At 49.3% G+C, this 26,475-nt stretch overlaps 1 protein-coding gene across 1 annotated transcript in view; it reads left to right on the top strand.

The window, feature by feature from the left end:
• Wwc1 (WW and C2 domain containing 1) overlaps positions 1–26,475 on the top strand; it is a 137,142-nt gene that overhangs the window by 94,280 nt on the left and 16,387 nt on the right. The window contains exons 9-17 of the mRNA XM_021211689.2: positions 1,016–1,258; positions 7,967–8,056; positions 9,274–9,809; positions 14,178–14,286; positions 14,643–14,723; positions 16,059–16,145; positions 17,664–17,856; positions 22,786–22,926; positions 24,566–24,657. Of these exons, the coding sequence (XP_021067348.1) occupies positions 1,016–1,258; positions 7,967–8,056; positions 9,274–9,809; positions 14,178–14,286; positions 14,643–14,723; positions 16,059–16,145; positions 17,664–17,856; positions 22,786–22,926; positions 24,566–24,657 (1,572 nt within the window). The remainder of the gene's footprint in view (positions 1–1,015; positions 1,259–7,966; positions 8,057–9,273; positions 9,810–14,177; positions 14,287–14,642; positions 14,724–16,058; positions 16,146–17,663; positions 17,857–22,785; positions 22,927–24,565; positions 24,658–26,475) is intronic.

Below are 26,475 nucleotides of genomic sequence, written 5' to 3'. Positions count from 1 at the left end.
TACTTGGCTATACATCCACTGTCTATAGAATGTAGAGTTCCTTTTGCAGATCTTTAATGTGGTGCTTGTGGGCTGTCTTAGGGGACCATCATTGTCCCCACCCTACAGATAAGGATCCGGGGTCTTAGGAAAGCTAAGACTTCAGGATACTGACTACTTTCCTTAACGTTTAATAAGTACTTGCCACAGACCAAGCATTATGCTAGAAGCTGGGATACCAAAATGACTTTTGTTGTTGTTGGGAATCAAGAAAACTCATTATCTTATTTATGTGAAAGCATGTCACACCACAGAGCCCTCAAGTGTCCTATCCCCTCAAATAACATTTTTTTCCAATAAATTATTCTTCCCATCATAAAAGTCAAGGCCCAAACTCCTGACTCCAGGGCTCTGAACTTCAAGTTCATGACTGTTTTTCTCATAACGCCGCTACTACACTCAGAACTAAGAGCGCATGGGTACCCACAGCCTATGGGTACCCCTGAGGACCATTCAGTACCTGTTGTACGCAGACCCTCTGCATGCATCATCACTGGCTTCCCCACCCCTACCCCTGTTCTGGAGGATAAATAATTGCTTCTCCCATTTCTAAGGCGTGGGACATTTTCCCATAGAAAGATAAGTGGTCCAACTAGTGATAGCAGTAGCTAGAAACCTTTAATGAGGGCTAAATATGTGCCAAATACTATGCTTTATGAGTATACATGTGTGCGTGCATGAGTGTGTACAAAACCTTCAGCCACCAACTCAGGAAGGAGATCATCAAATTCCCTTCAGAGATGTGAGCGCCCCACCCAGGGTCTGACAGCTCAAGTAAGATGTTCTTGCCTGCCTTGGGATCCAGTCTCTCCTGCATTCTTGATCAGGCTGAGACCTTACCGAGAGGAAAGCAGTAACTGTCAGTGTGTGCTCTGAGGATGTCCTGGAGTCTGGTACTTCATGTCCTCAGAAAAACAGCTTGTTCCCCAGGTCCCCCAACAGTTTTTCATCTCTCTCATACCTTCTCATCTCCCAGAATCGCCAACCTCAAGATCCAGCTGGCCAAACTTGACAGTGAGGCCTGGCCTGGGGTGCTAGACTCAGAGAGGGACCGACTGATCCTCATCAATGAGAAAGAGGAACTTCTGAAGGAGATGCGCTTCATCAGCCCCCGGAAATGGACCCAGGGAGAGGTGGAACAACTGGAGATGGCCCGGAGACGACTGGAGAAGGACTTACAGGCAGCCCGGGACACCCAGAGCAAGGCGCTGACTGAAAGGTGGGTCGAGGGTTGAGAGATAAGTCCCCCTGGGCCTGGGAAAAGGGAGAACATGTCAGTCTGACCTGTGAGCCCAGCAGGAGCCAGGAGTGAGGGGTCACCTGGTGTGCACCCTCAAGGTAGAGATGTCACAGCTTTCCAGAGTGGCACATTAGAAAAGATGACATATCCCTGAACACCAGGACCCTGGTACTTCACACAGGAAGCACAGTGCTGGAAAGTGTGCAGGCACAGACTCTCAGAAGGGTGTCTGCTCATTCAAGTAAGCCCCGTAGCACTTTATCACTTGGGGTTTTCCAGTGTTGTAATGATGGCTCTCCATCACTTACGGGAGCAGACACTCACAGGTTTCACACAGTGAGCATCTCTGCTTTACACAGTTGGCTCATACCCAGCATCACCAGGGAAAGCTTAATCCTGCTCCCAGACACATGCACACATTTGAAAATTACCGTGTTTGTTGGGGAGGGGAGGGTCCTTTGATGCTCCCTTTCTTTTGTTAAATAGTCAGAACTCCATACCATAGTCTTTAACCAAGAACAGATTGAAAATGTTTGAAGAGTAGATTAAAAATAAAAATAATAAAATATTTGATACGTTACTCTAACAGCTAATTTTATAGCACTTAGATTGTGTTTGGATGCAATGTATAAAGATGAATTAAAGCACACAGGAGGGCAGGTATGATGGCTCAGTAGATAAAAGTGCTTGCCACCAAGTCTTGACAAACTGAGTCTAATCAGTTCCCAAGAAGAAAAGGAAAAATTGGATACATATGTACACACACACACACACACACACACACATTATAATAATAATAAAACATACAGGAGAATATGTATGTGCAATATATAAGTACTATTTTATTTATTTGCAGTCTTGAATATCTGAATGCTTTGGTATACGTGGGGTTATCTGCAACCATCTCAAGGATATATGGCTATGTCTTTTTCTTCTTCATGACCTACCAAATTGATTGCAGCACCTTTTGGGGGGTTGAAATTTGAAGACCAGCGGTCTGCATGGGAGTTGAAGACTGGAATGCTTATGGGCCAGGCAGAAATGAAGATGCTAGAGGCCCACCTAACTGTAGACCTGTCAGTCTGGAGGGTACCGCCCCTACTTCTCTACAGTGGGTGCCATTTCTTAGATTCAGCAAACATGAGAATGGGCTGCATGCTCTCTGTGGTTCTTACATTTCTTTTTTGTAGTGCTAGAGATGCAGCCCAGGCTATCATACATGCTAGGCAAGTGCTCACTCCTGAGCTATATATACATCACAGTAGAACTGCAAAAGCTTATCACTCAGGTTCTTAATTTTCAAATACTGTCAATTAATGAAAACTGTAAAGAAGCTGTTAGCCGACCTCATCATTGACCTTGACTCAAGAAGCAAGCCACAAGGCCATGCTGTCTACCTCATACCTGTTCCAGACTCTACATTTCCTTTAGTGTTCCCTGCAACCCTACTCCCACAATACAAAGTGAAGAATTGTGTTTGAAGGAGACCCTCCAATCCCCAGACATCTATTCATCCGTCTACCCATCCATCCATCCATCCATCCGTCCGTCTGTTCGTCCATCCACTCACTCACAGAAGTTAGCATGACTGTTACGTGAGGTCAGAATGAGAAGACTGCTGTCCATGAGTGAGTGTTTTGGTCACTTTTCTGTTGCTGTGAGAAAACAGTGTACCCAAGGCAGCTTATAGAGGAAAGAGTTCATCTGAGCTTACAGTTACAGAGGGTTACAGTTGATCCTGGCAGGGAAGCAGGGCAGCAAGTGGCTGGAGCAGAAAGCTGAGAGAGAGCTCATGTCTTGAACTGTGAGCAGAGAGTAGAGAGCAAACCAAACAGGGCAGGGCCAGAAGCTCTCCAATTCTGGCCCCGGTGACACACTTCCTCCAGCAAGGCCACTCCTCCTAAATGTCCCCAAACAGCTCCACCAGTTGGGAAACAAATATCCAAATAGATGAGCCTGTGGAGAACATTTTTGTTCAAACCCTGACAGTCACAAAGGGACCCCTCCCCAGCAGCCAAATCTGCTGGGAACTTGTCCTCATCAGCTTCTCGGACCATAGGAAATGATTGTCAAATGCAGGAGAGAGTGTGGTGGGGTGTGGGGTGTGTGTGTGTGTGTGTGTGTGTGTGTGTGTGTGTGTGTGTGTGTGCATGTGGGGGGGGAGAGAGAGGGGGGAGGGAGAGAGAAAGAGAGAGAATGAATGAGAATGAATGAGAACACACAACAGGGAGGGTGGGGAGGGTGGGGAGAGTACTTTCAATGATTTGCAAGCCTCTTCTGACTTTTCTCATTTTTGTCCATAGCAGACCTTGAGCTGGGTTTCCCCACCTCTCCCTTAAAGAGAGCAGAGTTGAAGCTGGTGATCTTTCATTTTGTTTTTTTTTATATTAATATAAATAGCGTGTGTAAATATTTACAAAACTGGATGATATTTCAGCATATGTCCACCGTGAATGATGGGGACACCAGGGTAATTGGCATTTCTATTCTTCACATTTATCATCTCTGAATTAGGAGCCTTCAGAGCCTCCTCGCTGCTTTGAAATATATTGCAGGTAGTTCGCTGCCGCTACCCAGCTGCAAGAGAGAACACCAGAACTAATTCCCCATGTGAATGTATTTCGGGACTCATTATCCGACCTCCCTCTAGCCCTCCCAGTGACCACAGCTCTTCTCTGCTGCTGGGAGATTGGTTTTTATAGCTTCTAAAATGGGGACATGCAGTGTTTATCTATGCCCATTTGATTTCATTTAACACGGCATCTTCCAGATCCATCTATCTCACTCCAAACAACAGTATTTCATTCTCTCTCTCTCTTTTTATGATTTAATAATATTTGTACAGACGTATACGCACCCACCCACCCACCCACCCACAGTCGTTTTCAAATGTGCGTAATTGTTCAGGAGCAAGGGAGGGAATTCCCTTTCCCAGCAGTGCCTAGTCTGTAAAGCAGGGTAGCATGCCTGTGCCCCAGGAGAAGCCCTCGGGGAATGCCAGGTTCTGTGTGCTCTGGGAGCATAAGCCCTGCAGCCCTGACCTCTAAAGCACCCAGCTCGCAAACGTGACCTTGCTACCGAGTAAGCTCCACTCTCACTCATGTCTAATGGGTGTTCAGCCTCTGCCCAGCCCCTCGGGGGCTCAAAGAATCCCTTGATTGCTAACCGGAACAATCTTTCTCAGCCAAGCACATGATCAGAACTACTAACAGGGACACCTAGAATCTGTCCACTTGCCTTCTGTCCTCGACTGGCAGGAATGACCAGCTAGCTCATCACCAGTATAAGAATGAAAACAGTGGGCCTTAAGTAATTTTTGCTTTATAGCCCTCAGAAGCACTTGCCCAAAGGCACTGTACTGTTTTCCTGGAGCCATACTCTTTGGCAATAAGGGTTCTGTCTGTATGTCCTGTACCTATAGTGTTTGTGGAAAGTATAAATGGGTGGGTGGCCTGAGCAGGTCCTTATTGGGCCTTTGGGCCAGTTCCTGTATTCTTACCTACCACTAGGCCCAGTGACTGTCCCTGGGGGGCCTTTGGCTGTCCATCATCTTCTCTGCCAAAAGCTAGAGAGAATACATTGAGCAAGAATAATTGACTCTTGCTAGGTCAAAAGAGGCAGGCACCTTATCTATGCTTCCAGTAGGAGCTTCATTTGCTTCATAGAGAAAAAAGGAGGCAAAGCCCCTGAGTACCAGAAATCTGCAAGCAGGTATTGGGCCAGATTGTGACTCGAGATGTTGACCTACTGTCAAAGGTTTTCTTTCCTGAAGCTAGAACCAGACGTTCTTTTAAGTGCCTCTCACTGTATGTGCCAGACCTAGAAACTTGAGAGCAACCCGTTTTACAGATGAGGAAATCGAGGCCCACCTAACACCACCCAGTGACAGAGCTGAGATTAGAAGCAACCACACTTGGGATTCAACAAGCCCTTACTAACTTTAAGCAGCTGCCCACTCAGGAGGCCTTTCCATATTGCCTTCAACTCCATCTTTCAAAGGTCCAGGAGCTCCAATGGAGCACTGACTCCCCAAGCCAGTCTAGGGAGCCTAGACTCTGCACTCCTCCATTGATCACACCACACAGAGGTCCTGGAGGGCAAGGTCCCTGGGGGAAGTGCAGCAGCTGGGAAGGCAGTGAGCACAGAAAGCAAGGACCACATGTGCCCTAAGAGGGAGGTGTCAGGAAGGAACTGATATCTACAGTGGTATGATTCTGATGTCTGTCTGTCTGTCTGTCTGTCTTCACTGCTGGGCCTCCAAATTCCTGCTTTCTTTCTCTGTAAGCTCTCTTTCCCTTCTTCTCTCTCTCTCTCTCTCCCTCCTTCTCTCCCACTCTCATTCTCTCTCTCCTCTGTCTCCCTTTGTCTGTCCTTCTGTCTGTATGTGTCCCTTTCTCTGTCTCCTCTCCCTTTCACCTCTCCTGCGCCCCTTTTTACATTTCTCCTTCCTCCTTCCCTCCCTTTGTCTCTCAGAACTGCCTTCACGTTCTTTACATTCCCCATGCCTCACTCTCGCCCAGCCATGTGTCAGAGCTGGTGTGCAGCCATACAGGATGCTCGTCAGATCATGGGTACCATGCCCCACCCCTACCCCCACCCCCGGGGATGGGGACCAATTCTTCAGGCCCGAGATACAGCCCAGGCTATTGCATTTTTAACCAGCATCCCAGGTGCGAAGCTATAGCTTGTGGGCACTCAGGCCTCACCCCCTGGATCGTCTTCCTATCTCCATGATTGATATATTCACAGCCTCCCAGCATGTGCTGGGCACGCCCCTCACATGCCATCTGGCCTGCTAAGCCTGCTGCTGCTGACAGGGGACCCCTGCACCTGTGTGTTACTCTCTGTGACTACCCTGTGCCATGCTCAGTCCAGTGATAGTTCCCTCTCCATCCTGCGTAGTCTCCAGGTTCTGTGTCTGATCCCAGTGTACCCTGGCTTGCTCTGTAGAAACCACAAGCTCCACCTCTTGACCCCACGCTTATCCTCCTTTATGGGCTGTGCTCTTAGAGAGGGATGGGACATTCCCCAGCCTCATCCACTCCATTGAGAATTCTGGGGTTTCTTCATTACAGGCCCCCATCTGCCAGCCTGCCTATTGTCCCTGTCAGCCCTAGGCAAGTGTCTGGAAAGAAGGCTTTAGAGATTGAGTTGGACAAGTGTCATGCCAGGAGCAGTTAGCCTACCCCTCTGGTTATCCTGTGAGTAACTGCGCAGGTCCGCTTGCCCGGTAACAAGCCCGACACGCCCCCTCTGCTCTCCAGTTGTTTCTGAGGCTGCCTCTGGTCTCATCTTGCTAGGGGCCTGGCTGGTTTGGTTTGATTTTTATGTGAAAACCAACCCTGGCTCTCTGGCCATAGGCTGGGCTGACTTGGTCCCTTCCTGAGTCCAGGGAGCCAGCAGGGTGACAGAGGAACAGTGAGTCATGTTGACATGGAAATTCATCATCCAGACTTGTCAGCTGAGTGAGTGAGCGAGCTCAGCCATGTCATCTAGGGAAAGAGAACCCTTCCTTCCTTCCTTCCTTCCTTCCTTCCTCCCTCCCTCCCTCCCTCCCTCCCTCCCTTCCTTCCTCCCTCCCTCCCTCCCTCCNCCTCCCTCCCTTCCTTCCTCCCTCCCTCCCTCCCTCCCTTCCTCCCTCCCAACCTTCCTTCCCGATTCCCTTCTGTCTAGTGAGCCACTTCAGTTTCCCTAATTTAGTTTGATCCAGCTGCTGCTCCAAATCTCTGTGGATAAGTACTCTTGATGTCTGTTTCTTACCCGTATAATATCTTAGAACTCCTAGAAACTGGCGGCCTCCCTTGTTGAAGAGCCCACCACTTGTCTACCCCCCTTTAAGGCCACAGAGACGGAGCAGAAAACACTTTTCTTAGCCACTTCAGTCTGCTCGACATGGTTTCTGCTCGTATTCCATTGGCCAGAACTTGGTCCTGTGCCTCAGCCAGATGTTAGGGAACCCCGGGAAAGCAATCCAGCTTTGATCCTGGGAACCCAGGAAGATACGGACATGGGTAGGTGCTAGAAAGATGGTCATGAAGCCAATTGCTGGATCTCAGTTAGGGATTTCCTGCTCTGTTTTTTTGTTTGTTTTTTTGTTTTGCTTTGTTTTGTTTGTTTTGTCTTTGTCCTATTTTTTTCTCGGACCTTGTTACACCATGCACTAATTAGACACCTGTTGTCTTCCACCTTCCATGCTCTGTAAAAGAAGCAACGAGTTCTGTTTTTCCCTCCTTGCTGTGTTCCTGGTGCCAGGAACAGCATCCAGTGTCACCTGGGTGAATATGAGTTGGTAAAAGGAAGGAGGGAAGGAGGGGAGGGGGAGCTGTTGAAAGAATGGCAGTTTGGTAGAATCCTAATTCTTCCACTTAGTCGATAATTTTGAGTAAACGATGTAATTAAGAGCCTCAAATTTTCCTCATTTATAAAACTGTTAAAATCATTCTCCCCGTGCACACACCGTTACGTCCTAAATCAATGCAATGTGTTAAGGTTCCTAGCTTAGTCTCTAAGGTGTGGCAGGTGGCTGCACACTTCCTATAGAATTTATATAAAGAGTCTGTGCCTCTCCACTACACGGGAGCGTGATGTGTCTACCCAGTTCCTGTGCCTGTGTGCTCGGGCCTTGCTTTTGGGAGCTGGAGCACTGCATCCCTTTGGAGTGTTATCGTCTTACCTCCTCTCCCTCAGGCTGAAGTTAAACAGCAAGAGGAACCAGCTGGTGCGGGAACTGGAGGAAGCCACTCGGCAGGTGGCTACCCTGCACTCCCAGCTGAAAAGGTGAGTGGTGGGTGATCACTGTCACGGGAATGGCCAGGAGGTGGCCCAGCTCCATGATAACCTTCACTGATCCTCCGATCCACCCCGGCTTGAGGAAAGACATTTAGACACCAGTCATTCTAGCAGATGCAGGCTTGGCTAGGGTGGCTGGCCACCGGGTGCTTCATCCCTTGGCACTGTGCACACAGAGATGTCCCCTAAAAGATGCCCATGGGTCTGAAAGCGTATCACATCTGCCTTCTAAACCATGTTTATAGCATGTAGTAGGTTTCCCGTAAGCTCAGGCCTTGACGGACAAGTATACTACTGGGACTTCATAGTAGCATTTTGCTAAGCACCCAGCCCCAATCCCCAACAAAAGTGTTTTCTTCCTGTTTATAGCAATATATAGACCTTTTGATTGTCTTTAAGGATGTAGGGCCTCCTTTTAAGTTAAATATTTTAACATATTAAAAAAAGAAATTACAGCTGGGTGGGTATGGTATCCCATTTCTTTAATCCCAGCACTTGGGAGGTAGAGGCAGGCAGCTCTCTGAGGCCAGCCTTGTCTACATAGCAAGCTCCAGGACAGACAGAACTACACAGAGAGACCCAAGTAACTAGAACTGCGTGTGATGGGGTGCCCACTTGTAATCCCAGCACTTAGCACGTGGGAGTGGAAAAAAATGGGGGAGACTAGAAGTTCAAGACCAGCCTCAAGACTCCGTGCGTACCCCCCACCCCCAATAAGAAAAGAAAGAATAGTTGATTTCAAGAAAGGTATTAAGTGTGGCACACCCCTTTAATTCCAGCACTCAAGAGGTATCGGTAGGCCTTATCTCTGTGATTTCAAGGCCAGCCTGGTCTACATAGCAAGTTTCAGACCTGCCAGAGCTACACAGTCAGATCCCATCTTAATCAATCAGTCAATCAATTGAAGAAAACAAACAAAAGAGATATTTTAATAAAGATGCAGTGTGGCCAGTAAGAAGCAAAGACAGAAGGAGAAGGTGGGACCCGGGCGTGTGGCTTCCAACTCAACTCTAATCCCAGGACTCAGCTTCAGGGTTTGAGGCCAGCCTGACCTACAAAGCGAGAGGCTCGCGGGCGCACACACACTCTGCTAACTTAGGCTGTCAAGTGGGCTGGGAAGATGGAGACCCACAGTTCCAGAGCCCGGTGGAGTTGCCCGTGACCTCCTCACTCCATGTTTATCTCTCGCCTTTCCCTGTCTCTAGCCTCTCAAGCAGCATGCAGTCCCTGTCTTCAGGCAGTAGCCCTGGGTCACTCACCTCCAGCCGGGGCTCCCTGGCTGCCTCTAGCCTGGACTCCTCCACCTCAGCCAGCTTCACTGACCTCTATTACGACCCGTTCGAGCAGCTGGACTCGGAGCTCCAGAGCAAGGTGGAGCTGCTGTTCCTGGAGGGCGCCACAGGCTTCCGGCCCTCAGGCTGCATCACCACCATCCATGAGGATGAGGTGGCCAAGACCCAGAAGGCAGAGGGAGGCAGCCGCCTGCAGGCCCTGCGCTCCCTATCTGGCACTCCAAGATCCATGACCTCCCTGTCTCCACGCTCATCTCTCTCCTCCCCATCCCCTCCCTGTTCCCCTCTCATCACTGATCCCCTCCTGACTGGAGATGCCTTTCTGGCCCCGCTGGAGTTTGAAGACACAGAGCTGAGTGCCACCCTTTGTGAGCTGAACCTCGGCAGCGGCACCCGGGAAAGATACCGGCTGGAGGAACCGGGACCTGAGGGCAAGCCCCTGGGCCCAGGTAAGGAGCTCAGTGTCCTTGTGGGGAACCAGGAAGCAGGAGAGTCCTGTGACCGTCCCTGACTGTCGATGGCTGGGTCTTTATGTGGTTGGTTATTTATTCAGTAAACACTGACAAATGTAGAATGGGCTACGTCCTGGGCTAGGGTTTTGCTTTGCTGTGGTGGATTTCATTCAACAGATATTTAGTGCCTACTAAAATGAATCCAGATCCTGGGCTAATTGAACGTGAATGGATTAATTCATCTAAGCTTTCCATCGATGAGGCAAAGGTAACTGTTAGGATCAATGTTGACAGACACAGCTGCCCTCCCCTGCTGCTGCAAGGGAAGGGGATACAGCAGGATGTGTGGGAGAGCCTTCGGGTGGAGGTGAGACAGCCAGGTCAGAGTGGATGAGAGGGGCTGGGGGAGGGAGAGGGCATGAGAATGAGGACAGGGGTAGGGCAGGGGTAGCAGTATTCAGCAGCAACCCTGGCATTCAGTAAGAAGAAGCATGAGGGCAGGGATGCAAAGTCAGTCTCCATCATGTAGCCAGTCTGTTTTGGAAGCTTAGATCTTTTCTCAAAATAACAAAAAACATAGGCTGGTGAGACAACTCAGTGGGTATTAAAGAAAAATTGAGTTGTTTTCTTCTCTGCGCATTTCATAGATGAGAAAGCAGAGGTTCAGAGAGTCTCTGAGTCTTTCTATCTCAGAGCCCAGTCTCCTCCTTGTCATGCCTTTTCATTAGAATTGGAGGGAGCTCATTGTCCACAAAACGTGTGACTCTCTTGGTACTTGCTAGGCCCCCCTAGACATCAAGCACACTAGGGCTCTACCTAGCACCCACAGTATCCTAGCAACAGTAGGCTTTGGTGTTTGGATGAAGGCAGAGGAGGTTCCGGACCTGGGTATATGTTTACCCAAGTGCACATCACACCTCTATGAAGCATGTATTGTTTTTTAAAATTATTTTATTAGATACTTTCTTCATTTACATTTCAAATGCTATCCCAAAGGTCCCCTATACCATCCCCCCACCCTGCTCCCCTACCCACTCACTCCCACTAATTGGCCCTGACGTTCCCCTGTATGGGGCATATAAAGTTTGCAAGACCAAGGGGCCTCTCTTCCCACTGATGGCCAACTAGGCCATCTTCTGCTACATATGCAGCTAGAGACACGAGCTCTGTGGGTACTGATTAGTTCATATTGTTGTTCCACCTATAGGGTTGCAGACCCCTTTAACTCCTTGGGTACTTTCTCTAGCTCCTCCATTGGTGGCCCTGTGTTCCATCCAATAGCTAACTGTGAGCCTCCACTTCTGTATTTGCCAGGCACTGGCATAGCCCCACCCGGGGGTCCATCCCATCATCAGCCACCAAACGGAGACACTATTGTGTATGCCAGCATGTATTGTTTTTAAGAATGGGCAGTCGTGTGGCTACTGTGCCTGGAACTGTCTGTGCACAGGGGCCAGTGGTAGGGGAATAAGGTTTTTCCTTTAACTAAAAGTTCTAAATGGCAGCCATTTCTTTAAAGAGGAGCTGAGAGCTCCCTGGGGTTCCCTCCTCAGGAAGGGACTCTCACCACGGAGTTCTCTCAAACAAAAATACGAACAAGAAACCTCACCCTACTGCAGGTGGTCAGCTTGATCCCCAGAGAGAAGTGGGTGCGGGTAGAACCGCTGCTGTGGCTTAAGATTAGTGGCTCTGCTAAGAATCCAGGACCACATCGGGACACTCAGACCACAACCAGGTGCTGGGAAGGGACCCTCTCCTGAGTCCCCTCCCCGTGTTGGACCTTGGGGCTCATAGGGAAGGGATAGCATGAGGTGAGGGACGTGTTTCTTTCACGCCACCTCCAGCAGGCTCCCCCCCTCCTTAAGCAGTGCCAGGCAGAGCTCCAACGCTAAGCAGGTTATGCGATTAGTGCTGCCGTTCAGTCACCAGACAAATTAATCTCCTTAAGTGGTTTAGCGGAGGGTGAAGATGGGGGGGGGCAGGAGCTGAGGGTGGGAAGTCTCCCCGGGGGCTCAGCGGGTGTGGCGCTCATCTCTAGCACCAGATGTGTCTCAGACTCTCCTGACCACTGACGTGTCTCCCCAGCCTGCCACGACCCCAGTCTCTGTGCACCACACCGTACACCAAGCCCTCGGGTCTTCCCCCGGGGCCTGGAGTGCACCATTGCTTAGGAGGGTGTTTATCTGTCTGTGTGTGAGATACCTAGAGCTGACCTTCATGGCTGGCAAGGTGTGACTTTGTCACCTTGGCAGCGCTGTATTTCATATGCTCACTTCTGTAGCAGTGGGCCCTGCACACTATGGGTACTCATGGAGAAAACGTGTACCACATGCCAAGAGCCCAGTTATGACCCCAGCCAGAGGCCTCTGCTAAGGGTAGAGAGGGAGAGAAGAGGAGGAAGAGATGACCATGGCTGCATCCTCTTCCCTTGCTTTCCCTGAAGATGCAGGCTTTGTTAATTTGCCCCAAGTACATAGAAAACAATACTATTCTCTCTTCCTCTCCCCCTCCCCCTCCCCCATCTCCCCCTCTCCCCCTTCCTTTCTGGGCATGGTGACTCTGGCTTGAAATCCTAGCACTCAAGAGGCTCAGGCAGGAAGGTCATGAGTTCAAAGCTAGCCTAAGCTATATATCAAAACCTAGTGTTGAAGACAGTGGAGGCAGGTCTAGGGAACTAGTACAGCATTTGCTTCACAAACATGAGGACCTGAGTTCAAGTCCCAGAATTCACATAAGAGGAGGAGGAGGAGGAGGAGGAGGAGGAGGAGGAGGAAAGAAGCAGCAGCCGCCGCTAGTATGTGTAGTGTGTGCTTGTAACTTCAGCACTGAGGAGGCAGACAGTGGATCCCTGGGGCCTGCAGGCCTACTAATCTATCCTAATGGTGAACCTTGGAGTGAGAAACCCTGTCTTAAAACCCAAGGGATATGACTCCTGAGGAAGAGTGCTTGAGTTGACCTCTGGACTGATCATGTTTGCATACATAACACATGCCTCATATGTTTATACATGCTCTCTCTCTCTCTCTCTCTCTCTCTCTCTCTCTCTCTCTCTCTCTCTCTCGCGCACACACACACACACACACACACACCCTGAACATCCTACAGTGGAATTATCATTCTCTGCAGTATGGGCTTCCCCTCATTCGGGGCCCCAGTAGCTCTATAATGTAGGCATCATCCCCACCTCACAAAGGAGGAGCCTGCCTGGGATTTACTGGGGTTCAGCCACTGTTCCAGGGTCACAAAGTAGACCATGTGGCAGAACCGGGGTTGCAACCAAGTGGTATTATATTTAATGCGAATGAGTGTTTATCCTGCTTGTACTCACACACACCGCATTCCTGTCCACACCTTGGAAGGTCAGAAGAGGAAGGCAGAGCCCCTGGGGCTGTGGTTCCCCAAAGTGGAGCAGTCTACAGCTGTGAGCTGCCACATAGGGTCTGAGAACCAAACTTCAGGCCTCTGCAAGAGCAGCCAGTGCTTATAATCGCCGACACATCTTCCCATTCTGCCAGACAGCTTTGTTCCAGAGCCTGGGGTGTTATACATTATAACAGTCAGGGTTCTCAACCTTCTTAATGCTCTTTAACGCTCTTTAATGTGGTTCCTCATGCTGTGGTGACCCCCGATCATAACATTATTTTCATTGCTACTTCATGACTGTTCTTCTGCTACTGTTATGAATCATAATGTAAATACTTTTGGAGAAGGGGTGGTGGTCCACGGGGTCGAGAGGTTTATTAGAATGACTTATAAGCTATGGTCCAGCTAATCTAACATGAACAGAAGGTTCTAGAATCCAGTAGCTGTTCAGTTCATGAGGCTAGATGTTTCAGCTAGTCGTCAGTATATCCCAGAACCCCAGTTAAGTAGACTGTAATTCCAGTGAAGGAATGGGCTTGCCAGCAAGAGCAAGAACAATCAGGCAAAAAGAAAGTGTCCTTATTCATTTCCTTCTCTAGGCAGCCAGCAGCAGGAGTGGCATATATTAAAGGTGGGTCTTCCTACTTCTAAGGCTCTGGATTAAAGGGTTACTTTATTTTCCCACCCCAAAGATTGGGATTAGCAGTGAATTTTCCCAGTTTAAATTAATTTAAAAAATAAAAAATAACAAAAAAAAATCCCTCGCAAATGTGCCCAGCCATTTGAGTTTTAGTTAATTCCAGATGTGGCCAAGTTGGTAACCAAGAGTAGCAATCACAGACATGAAATCACATGACTTCCTCCCTTGTCTCAAGATGAGGAAGACCGTACTTGAATGTTCAGAGGTACTGGAGTTCACTGGGACCATCGGGTGAGAGAGGCGTTGTTGTGTGGTTTCTGAACTTGACTTTCCCTCTTTCGTCTTCCCCTCTCCCCATACAGCTGCAAATGTGACCCCGGGATGTGGCCTCAAAGTAGCTTGTGTGTCTGCTGCCGTGTCCGATGAGTCAGTAGCCGGGGACAGTGGCGTGTATGAGGCTTCAGCGCAGAGGTGGGTCCCGGGGAGTCAGTCTGTGAGCTCGCTCTGGATGTCCAAGCCCATGTTCCACAGGATGTGGTAGGACCCCAGTGACCTAGGCTTTCTTCTAGCAGCCCTCTGGGGCCATGCCTAACGTAAAGATGCAGGTGGCATCCAAGGCTAGGAGCCTAGGCCAGATGCAGGCTCTGGAGTGACAGTTGCCAAGTGTACACCAGGAAACTAGATGCTAGAAAAAGGGAGTCTATCCTAGAGAGGGCTCCCAAGCACCTCGGGAAATGAGGGTCCAGAGAAACACTGAGTGCACAGCAAGAACCCTGATTCCAGAAAAAGCAGGAAGCTAACCCCTTCCTTCTGCTGGTGTCTCTTAGACCAGGTACTTCTGAAGCTGCCGCATTCGACAGTGATGAATCGGAAGCTGTGGGTGCCACTCGGGTTCAGATCGCCCTGAAGTAAGTGATGGGGGACAAGGACGAGGAAGGCTTCCATAGGACCTCTTCTTCATTGACCATATTGTACCTTCATGGCTGTCCAGAGAAGAGAACCCGCTAGCCTTGGTGGGCTGTTGAATAGGGGGTTACTGTCCCCTTTCCCACAGATAAGGAATGCCAAGTTTCTTGTGACTGGTACTGAGCTGGACAGTGGCAGATGATATAGGCTTTCTGTTTGCATAGTGTTTTACGGTGGTTGCCTTTCCATCCCCCACCAGGTTCCAATGTCCCTGGGAGCTACAGCCCGGCTCTGACTGGCTTGTGCATTGCTGTCGGTGCTGGTTTCTCTCCCTGAGGGACGACTTCCACATTTTCTTATGCAAACATTCTAATGTCAGAAATATACACACTTAACTTCTGGTGTCTCTTTTATAGGCACTTACCATAAAAGCCTGAGGACAATGTCCAGAACTCACAGCGGGTCGGGGGAGAGATGACTTCCAAAAGTTGTCCTCTGACCCCCATATGTGCCCCATAGTGTGAGCACACAAGCAGCCATACTCACTCTCTCTAGAAGTAATAAGTAATAAAATAGCATTTGAAACTTAAAAAACTAAAAGGGAACTGGAAAGATGGCTCAGTGGTGAAGACTTAACAGTCAAGCTGCTCTTGACTGTCCAAGTGTCGTTCCCAGCAGATACTGGTGGGTCACAACAGCCCGGAACCGAAGCTGCAGGCCCTGCACTTACAGAGAGAGAGAGAGAGAGAGAGAGAGAGAGAGAGAGAGAGAGATACTGGTGGGTCACAACAGCCCGGAACCGAAGCTGCAGGCCTTGCACTTACACACACACACACACACAAATACACATAATTAAAAATATGTGTCTTTAAAGTAAAATAAGCCAAGCATGGTGGTGCGTATCTTTAATCCCAGCACTGAGGAGGCAGAGTATAAATGAATCTCTTGAGCTTGAGGCCTCCCTGGTCTACACAGCAAGTTCCAGGCCAGCCAAGGCTATATAGCAAGACTTTGTCTCAGTAATAAACACACAGACAAGTACCTGTATCTGGTCATGGCCACAAAGCTGAGGGGCAGTGCTGTCCAGCTCACCACACTCAACAGAGCAGCCAGCAGCCATGGCATGTAATTGTTCAGAAAGAAAAAGTTGGGCATGGTGACACACATCCGTAATCCTGACCCTGGGGATGCAGAGGCAGAAGGATCTCTGAGTTCAAGGCCAGCTTGGTCTACATAGGCTAGCCAAGGGTACATGGTGAGCCCCTGTGTTAAAGGACAGAAAGAAACAAAGAAGAAATGGTTCTCTAATTGGTGTTCTCCACGCCCTTTCATTTCAGATATGATGAGAAGAATAAGCAATTTGCAATATTAATCATTCAGCTGTGTAACCTGTCTGCTCTGTCACTACAACAAGATCAGAAAGTGTGAGTACTGAGGCCTGTGTTCATGTGTCACCCTGTCACCTGCTGTGCTTCTCCCTGGGAAAGCTCTTGAGCTCCATCTTCCTCCAAGCTCCAACTCCACATACCACTGTGGGGTTTTCCTGCAAGTGAGCATGCTGGCGCTGCCTGGGCATACACAGGCACAGTGGCAAGCTTACCGGTTTGGAGGGCAGCACTGTAGATAGCTTCCCCGCTTCCTGGTACAGCCTGGATGCCCACCACACACTGCTCTAGGAATGTTGGGTGCGCTAGTCCTTCATGGAAACCTCCTGGACTATGGCCTCATGAGAACAGCCAGGTCCCTGTTGTCCCTTCTAGGCAGAAACAACTCTCTGACTGTCTAGGCAACACTGGAAGAATGTGCCTGGCTATTACCTGGAGACCACTAGGTTGACAAGTGCCTACACTGTCTGCATGCATCCCTGATGTAGACTGGGCTTATGCTTTACTGTGTTCATCTACCATAAGGCCTGGAGAGCTACAGCAGTTGGGAGGATGCGGGAAGTGCAGAGAAGGCTGACAAAGCCCAAGGAAGACCAGACTGGAGCTTACATTATCTCTAATGTCTGTCCCCTTAAACAATGCTAGGACCAGAAGTGTCCAGGATCTCTTGAGTCCTTGTGCAGGGCCTAACATCTGTACAAGGCTGGGTACAAAGACAAACACATCTGTAGTTTTGTTAGAATTGTGGGTAAAGTGTTTGCTACAAAAGTATGAGGGCCGGAGCTTCATCCCTAGTACCCCTCAAAAGAAGCAGGGCATGGTAGTGCACTGTTGTAATCCGAGCACTGCCGGTCATAGATAGGCAGATCCTATCCCTGGGACTTACTAGCCAGCTAGACTAGCCCATTTGGAAAGTTCCAAGCCAATGAGAGATCTGTCTTAAAAGAAAAACAATGTACAAACAACAACAACAAAATCCGGGTAGACAGCCTGTGAAGACTGACATACAAGGTTGACCTACGACCTCTACACGCATGTATACACACATAACAGAATTGTCAAGTTTCCGCCTGCAGGGGGTTAGCACATTTGCCTTCAGTGCATGGGTGCCCCTATTTTCCATCATCACTCAGTGCTAGTGAACTGCTGCCTATCCATTGTTTACAACTAGCTCGCCTCAACCTCCACAAGCTTTGAGTTGAAGAATCCGGAGACCCAGCCAGGCGTATTGGCACACGCCTTTAATTTCAACTCTCGGGAGGCAGAGGCAAGCAGATCTCTGTGAGTTCGAGTCCAGCCTAGTGTACATAGTAAGTTCCAGAACAGCCAGGGCTACCTAGTGAGACCTGGCCCTATATAGGAAAAAAAGAAACAAAATAACAACAAAGCCTTCAGAGAGTCATGGCAGGAAGAGCAGTTGGCACCCTGGAGCCCTTGCTGCATCCCCCACGTAAGACATTCTGCACTCTCTCCCTCCCAGCTCTCTCCCTGGGCATCTCTGTAATAGGTCAGCCCCTGACAGCTGATGTGGCTCTCTGGCCATTCTGTCTCCTCCAGGAACATCCGTGTAGCCATCCTGCCTTGCTCTGAAAGCGGCACCTGCCTGTTCAGAACCCGGCCTCTGGACTCTGCAGATACCCTCGTGTTCAATGAGGCATTCTGGGTGTCCATCTCCTACCCAGCCCTTCACCAGAAGACCTTACGAGTCGATGTCTGCACCACTGACAGGAGCCATACAGAGGAGTGCCTGGTGAGGGCTGAGTCTGTCTCTGTCTGTCTGTCCACCTGGTCTTCAGTCCTTAGGGCCTGAGGGTGATACAGGTAGGGGTTTGCAACCGGCTCGCCTCAGCCTCCACAAGCCTTGAGTCTCTAAGAATCTGGAGACATGTATTGGCACACACCTTTAATTTCAACTCTCGGGAGGCAGAGGCAAGCAGATCTCTGTGAGTTCGAGTCCAGCCTAGTGTATTCGTAGAAAGGAGTGATCTCGGATTTGTGTGTCCAAGCCCCTCCTGTGAAAGGAGTAGTAGACCTGAAAGGACCTGAAAGGACATGCCATCAGCCTCAACCTCTTTAGAGATAGAGGAGAGTCACAGAGTAGTAAGAACAGCATGAGTTCAAATCTCACCTTTACCATTCGGGGTCTAGCTGAGTGGCCGTGGGCAAGTTCCGTAACATCTCTGTTTTCCAATCTCTTTGTCTACAATCCCTTCCTGGTGCATACTGGTGAATGCCGTGAGCCTTAAGAGTGTGGATACAAAGCATCCACCGCAAGTGCCTGGGACAGATTCTCAGTAATCAGGATCACTTCTGCTCCTCTGGCTTCCAGGACCAAGGAGAGTCAGTAGCCCTGTGAGAGCTTTGCACTTCAATACAGGCAGTGCCACATTGTTCAGCTTTGAGTAACCCCTCCCCAGGGGCTTCTGGGATATAAAATTTTTGTTCCGAGCTGAACAAAATGAAAGGCTTTCTTAACGTGAACGTTTAAATGGCAGCTCCAGTGTCTTTAAAGCAACGTGGGCTTTAGAGTTAAAAGAGAGCTCTGCTCACCCTGGTCTCTCCTGAGAGCCTGTTAGGCGCCAGTGCCTGTTCTGGGCACTGGCAATCTGCTGAGAGGGCCCCTTAGACAGGAGCCAGCATTGTCAGATAACATGCAGACTGTGATACGGGCTGTATTAGAAATGTCTGGGTTGAAGCAACAGAAGAAAATGTGGAGCTCATGTAGAGCATAGGTCGGGGATTTGTCGATGGCACTGAGCCTTCTTCCTGCTTCCATGTCTGGAAGCTGAGAGTGTAACCAGGCCAGTGGCTGCCTCCTCTGCAGGCTGGTTTCTCTCCTGGTGGCAGCCATGAGTCTTTGCTCATAGTCGGAGACTCCTGACTGTCCAGCCTCACCTTGGCCTGCTTGTGATGGAGAATCCTTACTGCTGTGGAGTTCTGAGACTGCATCCTGCATCCTCAGGTCTTTAAGGACAAATCACCAGGCTAGTCCTGCCACCGAGAGTCTTCAGTGCCCGGTGTCAGTTCCCAGATCTGTAATGTAGCTCTGGTTGTCGACCGGCCCATCTGAGCTTCTGTCTGATGAAGCATTAATGCAACGCTGCTCAGACTCAGTGCACAAGGGACAGCTGTGAGTCACCTGGTCAAAGGGCAAATGGAGATGCAGTAAATCTGAGAATCAGCATTTCTGACAAGTTCCCAGGGGGTGGGATGCATTTTCATAACATGAACACAGAACGGCAGAGAATCCACACAGGTTAAGTGTTCGATGGACATGAATGTCAGTCACTTTCCTGCTCAGCCCGTGGCAGAAACCCTGCCTCTTCTGATGATGTTACGATGGACACAAAGGCAACGGTAAATGTCAGTTGGGTGACATTTTCTGACAGACACTAAATTAAGTCCTGACAAGCACTCTCTTTATTGTTTTCCCTCATCTTAAAAAAAAAAAAAAAAAAAAAAAAGGTACTTTGTGCCAGTGGGAACTGAGTCACAGAGATGAAAGCTCCTGCTTTGGGTCACACTGTGACCCAGGGGCAGAGCTACATTTGGACCCCTTGTCTGCAGGGCATACATTCGAGCCCTCCAGTGTCATTTCTTTGCTAACTTGATGCTCCTTGGAGGCTACAAATGGCGACAAAGGGGTTTTTAGGGAACAAGGTGGACATTGAAAGAAAGCGTTTTTTTCAGACCCGGACTCCTCTAGTGAAGCTTTTCCTCAGCCCTGGGAATTCCAGAATGAGAAGAGACTAAATCCTGTTTTTCTTCTCCTAAGTGGGTGCTTTTTATTCTTCCTTCCTAATTGAGATCTGGCCATTGCTGGTTGCCATAGCAACAGCCAAAGCGCTCATCTTACAGTGGCTTGTTGCTGTCCATGACCAATGGGAAACCTCCTCGCCTGCCTCTGAGAATGTGAAGCACAGGTCCGGGTGGCTGGAAGAGAGGCAGTGAGGCATGAGGGGGAAAGAGCTCGGCTGCCCCCTGCTCACTCGGAGTCTCCCTGCCTTGCTGGGGCTGTGGGAATCCCCAGTGTGTTTTAAGCTATTTAATCAGCCACACCATTAACAAGCAGTATCTGTGTATTACCATTGGGCCAAGAGCCCCTTCTCTAACCCTCACCGCAGCCCCAGGAAGAAGTCTCCGGCCATCTTCCTTTTAGAGAGTGAGCGAGGCCCCAGAAGGCTAAGTTACCTGCCCAGTTCATCCAGTGAACTGACCAACATGGTTTCAACACGTTCACTTTCACATTCACTTTCCTTACCTGTTCCCGTTGAACTGCATTACGGGCCAGGGCGACCCAAGGCTCTCACCTCCCCCGACCCCAGGGTTTAGGAGAACACATGGTCTGTGTCCCTAAGATTGTCAGCAGCAGTTGTGTCACCACGTGTGTTAGTGGAGTGTCACACTACTCCCTCTTAGCCACTAAGACCAGTGTCACACAGCTCAGGCCCTGCCGGATAGACCCCACCTTCGGCTTTTACAATAGCTCCCTTGTTCTCCCTTGCTTGGTGTCACTGACTTGACGGAGCTCCACCCCCACCTGTGCATCTGGATAGGAAAGACACCTAAGCCGTGCTGGGTGGCACCCTTTGAGAGAGACCACTCCTCACTAGTATCCCACAAACCCTGGCCGCCCCTCACTCTCACGCGCTGTCTCCTGGGACCGTGTGCCCACGCTCCAGCAGTCAGTCCTGTAGGTTGAATCCATGAATGGGTAAATACCCTCAAAACGCTGCTAGTTTGAGAAAGTGCTGTTCACACCTGCGAGCCGGCACCAGCATCTTGTCATTAATAATAATCTGATGGAGGTGTCATGCTGCCGGACTGTCCTCATGACCCCTCCCCAGCTTGTACCTCAAATGTGGCCTGCCATGTTCTGAACTGTAGCATCCAGTATGTTCGTGTGTCCCCAGGGGACTGTCATTCCCTTGGCGGGGAGAGGGTGGGAATCGTGTTCTAGATGTTTCTCCTGCTGCGGGGAATGTTTGTTGAATGAATAAAGGAGTAATATACATATTCTTGTATATAGTTAATTTATTCTGGTACCTGGAGCATGCCAGCCATTTAATTCCTGAATTGGCAGTGCCCCTCCCCCAGCCCTGCATTAGAGCAGCCATTGGTGAGGAAGCTGGTGTTAAAATAGTAAAGTGTCAGTTCCTGCTGGCTTCCTCTCCCCGCCCCACGCTCTTCTCCCAGAAACTGCTTTAGTCAACCAGACTCGGCGGCCTGCACACTGAACTCTTCCCCCTGCTTTAGGTTGAATATCCCTGTCAGAAATACTTGACCAGAATTGGTTCAGATTTCGGGGGGGGAGGGGAGCTGCTTTGTTTGGGGTTTCTTAGTTTTGGTCTTATTTTGTTTTGCTGGCTTAGATATTTGCCTGTATAATGAGATGTGTTGGAACTGGAATTCGAGTCTAAATAGGAAATACATTTGTTTCAGATGTACCTTGTATCCCTAGCCTGAAGGTTAGAATATAGAATATTTTAAGTAACTTTGTGCATAAGAAAAAGGTGTGGCATGGCCTTTTTTACATTTGGCATCCTGATAGCGCTCTAACGGTCTTGGGGTTTGGGAGCATTTTAGATTCAGATTGGCATTAGAGATGCCCATCCTGTAGAAGGAGAAAGCAGAAGACAGGCTCTCAGGTGGGCTTAAGAGCCCCGCCTCAGATGAGCCCTCTCCAGCTAGAGACCCCCTATGCAAACTGGTTTCTGATACACCCACCACCCATCGACCCAGCCACTGGTATGTGAAAACAAAGGGAAAAGTGGGTAAGTTGAACCCCAAATCCGTCCTGAGCTCTTTGGAAGAGGACTGGATGAAATATTTAAATTCCTCAGGTCAGCTTAAGTGTGAGTAAGGGCAGCCAGCCTACAGGGCTTCCTGAAGAGGCTGCCCGAGGGTGGACGCCATGCTTGGACAGCTCCCGTCTCAGTAAGGCTGGGTAGTCTGTTGTTGTTGTTGTTGTTGTTGTTGTTGTTGTTGTTGTTCTTCTTCTTCTTCTTCTTCTTCTTCTTCTTCTTCTTCTTCTTCTTCTTCTTTTAATTTAAAGAGTGCATTTGTATGCCTCAAAGAGCTCCCATTCTTTGATATCAACCCTGATCCTACCATGTATCTTATATGGTTAGCCATTTGGATTTGTTTATTCCTTATCTCACCATTATTTTTTTTTTTTTTTTTTTTTTTTTTTGGTTTTTCGAGACAGGGTTTCTCTGTGTAGCCCTGGCTGTCCTGGAACTCACTTGGGCCACGTGTGGGCCTGGTAGCTCACATCCATACTCCCAGCACTAGGGAGACTGACAGAAGTTAAATGTCATCTTCACCCAAGTTTGAGGCCAGCCTTAGCTACGTGAAGACCCGTGTCAGGAGACACTCGGTATTTGCATTCATAGACGCTGAATATGGCGGTATAGTGGCTGTAAAATTAGCAGTCGGGAGGCTGCATTCAGGATGTGAGTGGGTGGTGTAGTGAATTCAAAGCCAGCCTGGGTGGTATTGCAGAGTTACCTTTCAAAGGGACGGGGATGGGATGTATAAATAGGTGAGGTGACATGCACCGAGTCCCAACTCCTTGAGTGGCTTAAGTTCACCAACCCTGGCAACATAGTGAGACCCCATTAGGAAGTTCCGCCTCAATCTCACGGAGACCGCTCTTATTGTTATTTGCCCCAAACAGGGAGGTGCCCAGATCAGCCTGGCCGAGGTCTGCAGATCTGGGGAGAGTTCAACGCGCTGGTACAATCTCCTGAGCTACAAATACTTGAAGAAGGAGTGCAGGGAGCCCCAGCCAACAGAAGCTCCAGGGCCAGACCACGTGGTGAGTGCGCTAAGTGAGCTGATTGGGGGAACCTTCTCACCCCCACCCCTCCTGCATCCCATCAACTGGAGTAAGAGGAGGGGAGCCCAGGGTAAGAGGAAACGAAAGCAGGTGGGAAGAGAGGGGCCATGCAGGAATGGTCTTCCATAAGTGGCCATGACCCAGCTCCCTAATAGGTTTCCTTCTATATTCTATTGTACCTTCTATTACTTCTCTGATTAAACACACACACACACACACACACACACACACACACCTTGAAGTTTTTACAAAGCGGTGTAGAGGGTAATATAGGATGTATAAGTGTTCCAGGAGATGGAGCCAACCTAACACACATGAGAATCTGGATCCAAAAAGTGCAGAAGGAAGTAGAAAGCTGGGGCTAGAACATAGTGCTTTCTTGAGAACCTGAATTAGGAAAAGTTGGCCCTTTGGGGCTAGGTGACAGGTGGGCCGAGCATGTCATACCTCTCAGCCTCTGAGCCCTTTTCTTTTCTTTTTTTCTTTTTTTCTTTTTTTTTCTTTTTTTTTTTTCTTTCTTTTTTTTTTTTTTTTCATGTCTGGTAAGGAGTTTGATAAGGTTTTTGGGAAACTTTGAAGAAATGAATACAGTGAGCACTTGTAAGAATGTAAGAAAGGAAGGAAGGAAGGAAGGAAGGAAGGAAGGAAGGAAGGAAGGAAGGAAGGAAGGAAGGAAGGAAGGAAAGGCAGAAACAGAAGGGCCACTGGAAGTCTGAGGCCAGCCTGGTCTAAAAAGCAAGCTCTAGGGCAATCAGGGCTACGCAAAGAGACCCCCTTTCTAAACCAAAACCAAAAGAGACAAGCATCCGATAAGCTGCCTGTAACTCAGTCATGGCTTCCCTCTGCAAACCATGGTGGCCGTGTGGTCCAGTGAGCTGCTCTGTATGAGCAAACCACCTATCCTGGTCCTTGGTTAATTTGTGATCTCTCTTCCCTTCCTGGGAACACTTGTCAGTAGTTTCAGGCCGGGGTTGGGGGGCCAAAGAGCTGAGGATGATGGCAGATGGATCATGTGATGGGAGAGCTACCGCTCCCGGCTCTGCTTGGACGTCAGCTGCTGTCTACTGAATACTGTCTGCCGGGCTACCAGTCTGTGTGTCGATCGTCACAGCTTATCTTCATAATGACCTTTCCTAGTGCTTATTGGAAGAAATTGTGGGTCAGAGAGATTCAGTCATTCTCTTAGGTCACACTCTTAATGACCCCACTCAGTTCCTTCTGGAAGCCCTCTATGTGTGCAGCCTCCACCCCCACCCCACCCCCACACCCTTGCCATTGTGTCTCTGTTACCAGATACACAGTGCTTGCCTCTCCCTTGATCCGCATGTCCTTGGTGTTTCGTGTGACAGGAAGTCCCTGACAGACAACCCTCTGATCTCCTCCAGTCACATATACAATGCTGGCCTCTCACTGTTAAACTAACTCTGCCAGGTAGGTCCACAGAGAGAGAGAGAGAGATGCTCTGCGGACTGCCTGATGAGACCGTGCTGAGTGACCAGAGGCCAGATGCTTGGCAGCACCAGCCTTTGGGATGCTCCCCGGGTGACTTGGCTGGGATGCCCGGTAGGTAGAGTAGCACCCAGCATCCCTGCTGACCTGGCGGACTCTCTCTCCGCAGGATGCTGTGTCTGCCTTGCTGGAACAGACAGCTGTGGAGCTGGAGAAGAGGCAGGAGGGGAGAAGCAGCTCCCAGACGCTGGAAGGCAGCTGGTAAGTGAGCACATCCCCTGGGGCTAGACACAGAGGTCTCTGACCACGTGTTGGTCATGGGCAGGTTCCCCTGAGAGCATCAAAGACTTGTGCTTACAGTCACTAGCTTAGCACAGTGGCACAGTTTGTGTTCCGTGAATGTCCTATGCCTTGCCCCGTCCTGGTTTTGGAATGCTGACATCTATTTGGGCTTAAAGCAAACCAAAAACAAACAAACAAACAAACAAAAAACCCAAAAACAGTCACAGAGGCTCACATCTGTAATCCCAGCACTTGGGAGACTTACACAGAAAGATTGCTGAGTTCAAGGCCAATCTAGATGACACACACACACACACACAAAATTAAGCTCTACTATAGATTTTAAATTTAAATCACTTGCCATGAATTGTGCAGTAAGGATTGTACTTGCTTGCTAGGAAAAGATGGAAGGAATAAGAGGAAAGGGAAGATTCTGGGTTGGGAATGAAGCTCACTGGCAGAATATTCCCCAAGCAAGTGTAAGGTCCTCTGTTCAATTCCCAGCTCCAGAAGGAGAGGACGAGGAGGAAGTTGTTGAAGTTGTTTCTTTGTTACTTAGACACAGGAGGAAACACTCCAATCTCCCAGCTCCACAGTGATGCTGGGAGCCCAGGCTTTCTCCTCCCCACCCCACCCCACAGCCACTGGCCATGCTTGCTGCCTTCACCATGAGACCTCATTATTGAGGCTGCTTTATAAGATGACTGTTGTATGCCCTGCCGTGAGGCAGTCATCCACCAGGAAAGATTAAAGATGGGCATTCTTGTGTATCTCACAACCCAGTTCTTCTGCAAGGCACATGGAGCACCGCCCACGTGTTTCTCCTTGGCTCCCCTTGCCCACTCCACTGTGAGGGAGATGGAGAAATGAACACTGATGCTTAGATGTGAAACTCGAGTCTCTGCCACTGAAGCAAAGAGGCAGGAATGGACTGGAGGCAGAGGACCTAGCTCCACCTCAGAGGGGAGCTGGAGAAAGCCCGCAGCCTCAAGGTTCGGCCCCTCCCTGCATTCAAAAAGAAAGGGAAGAAGATCTACTCCATCGAGAAGACGGACCCCACTGTGTGGTGCAGTGTTCCAGACTGTGTGGCTCAGTGCTGCCAGGTTCTTTCGCAAGGACAGCAAGATGGCGCCACACACATCAGCAGCAGACCTCTGCTAGGGTTTCCGTGCTGACTTTGTAAAAGGTTTTTTTATTTGTCTGTTGTCGTTTGAGGCAGGGTCTCACTTTGAAGTCCCTGCTGTCCTGGAACTCACTATGTATATATACCAAGCTGGCCTTGAACTCCCCACCCCCACCCAGAGAGCCACCTGCTTCAGCCTCCCCACTGCTGAGACTAAAGGCATGTGCCACCACACCCAGGTATACTTTTAAAAAATCTACTTGTAGCAGGGTGATGGTGACGCATACCTTTAATTCCAGCACTTGGGAGGCAGAGGCAGGTGGGTCTCTGAGTTTGAGGCCAGCTTGGTCTACACAGAGAAACCCTGTCTAGAACACCATCCCCCTCCCCCCAAGTAACCGACAAGTAATTGTTGTACACATGCAGGAGACAGCTTCATATTTTGGTAGCTGCAGTATGTCATGGTCACTTTGTTCTTCCAGCTTTTATTCTGTTTTTGAGGTAGTACCTGACTATGGAGCCCTGGTTAGCCTGGCAGTCACTCTGCAGACCAGATTTCTAGATAATCCTCTAAACCCTGCCTGCACTATGCCCAGTTTCTTTTAGTCATTCTTTTTTTTTTTTTTTTTTTTTTTTTTAGTCATTCTTATACACAGCCAGGCAGTGCATTCACA

This window comes from Mus pahari, chromosome 14 (assembly GCF_900095145.1).
Source record: "Mus pahari chromosome 14, PAHARI_EIJ_v1.1, whole genome shotgun sequence".
In the NCBI taxonomy this organism is placed as follows: domain Eukaryota; kingdom Metazoa; phylum Chordata; class Mammalia; order Rodentia; family Muridae; genus Mus; species Mus pahari.
Note: the sequence above shows the minus strand (reverse complement) of the source record. Positions and strands in the feature narration are given on the sequence as shown.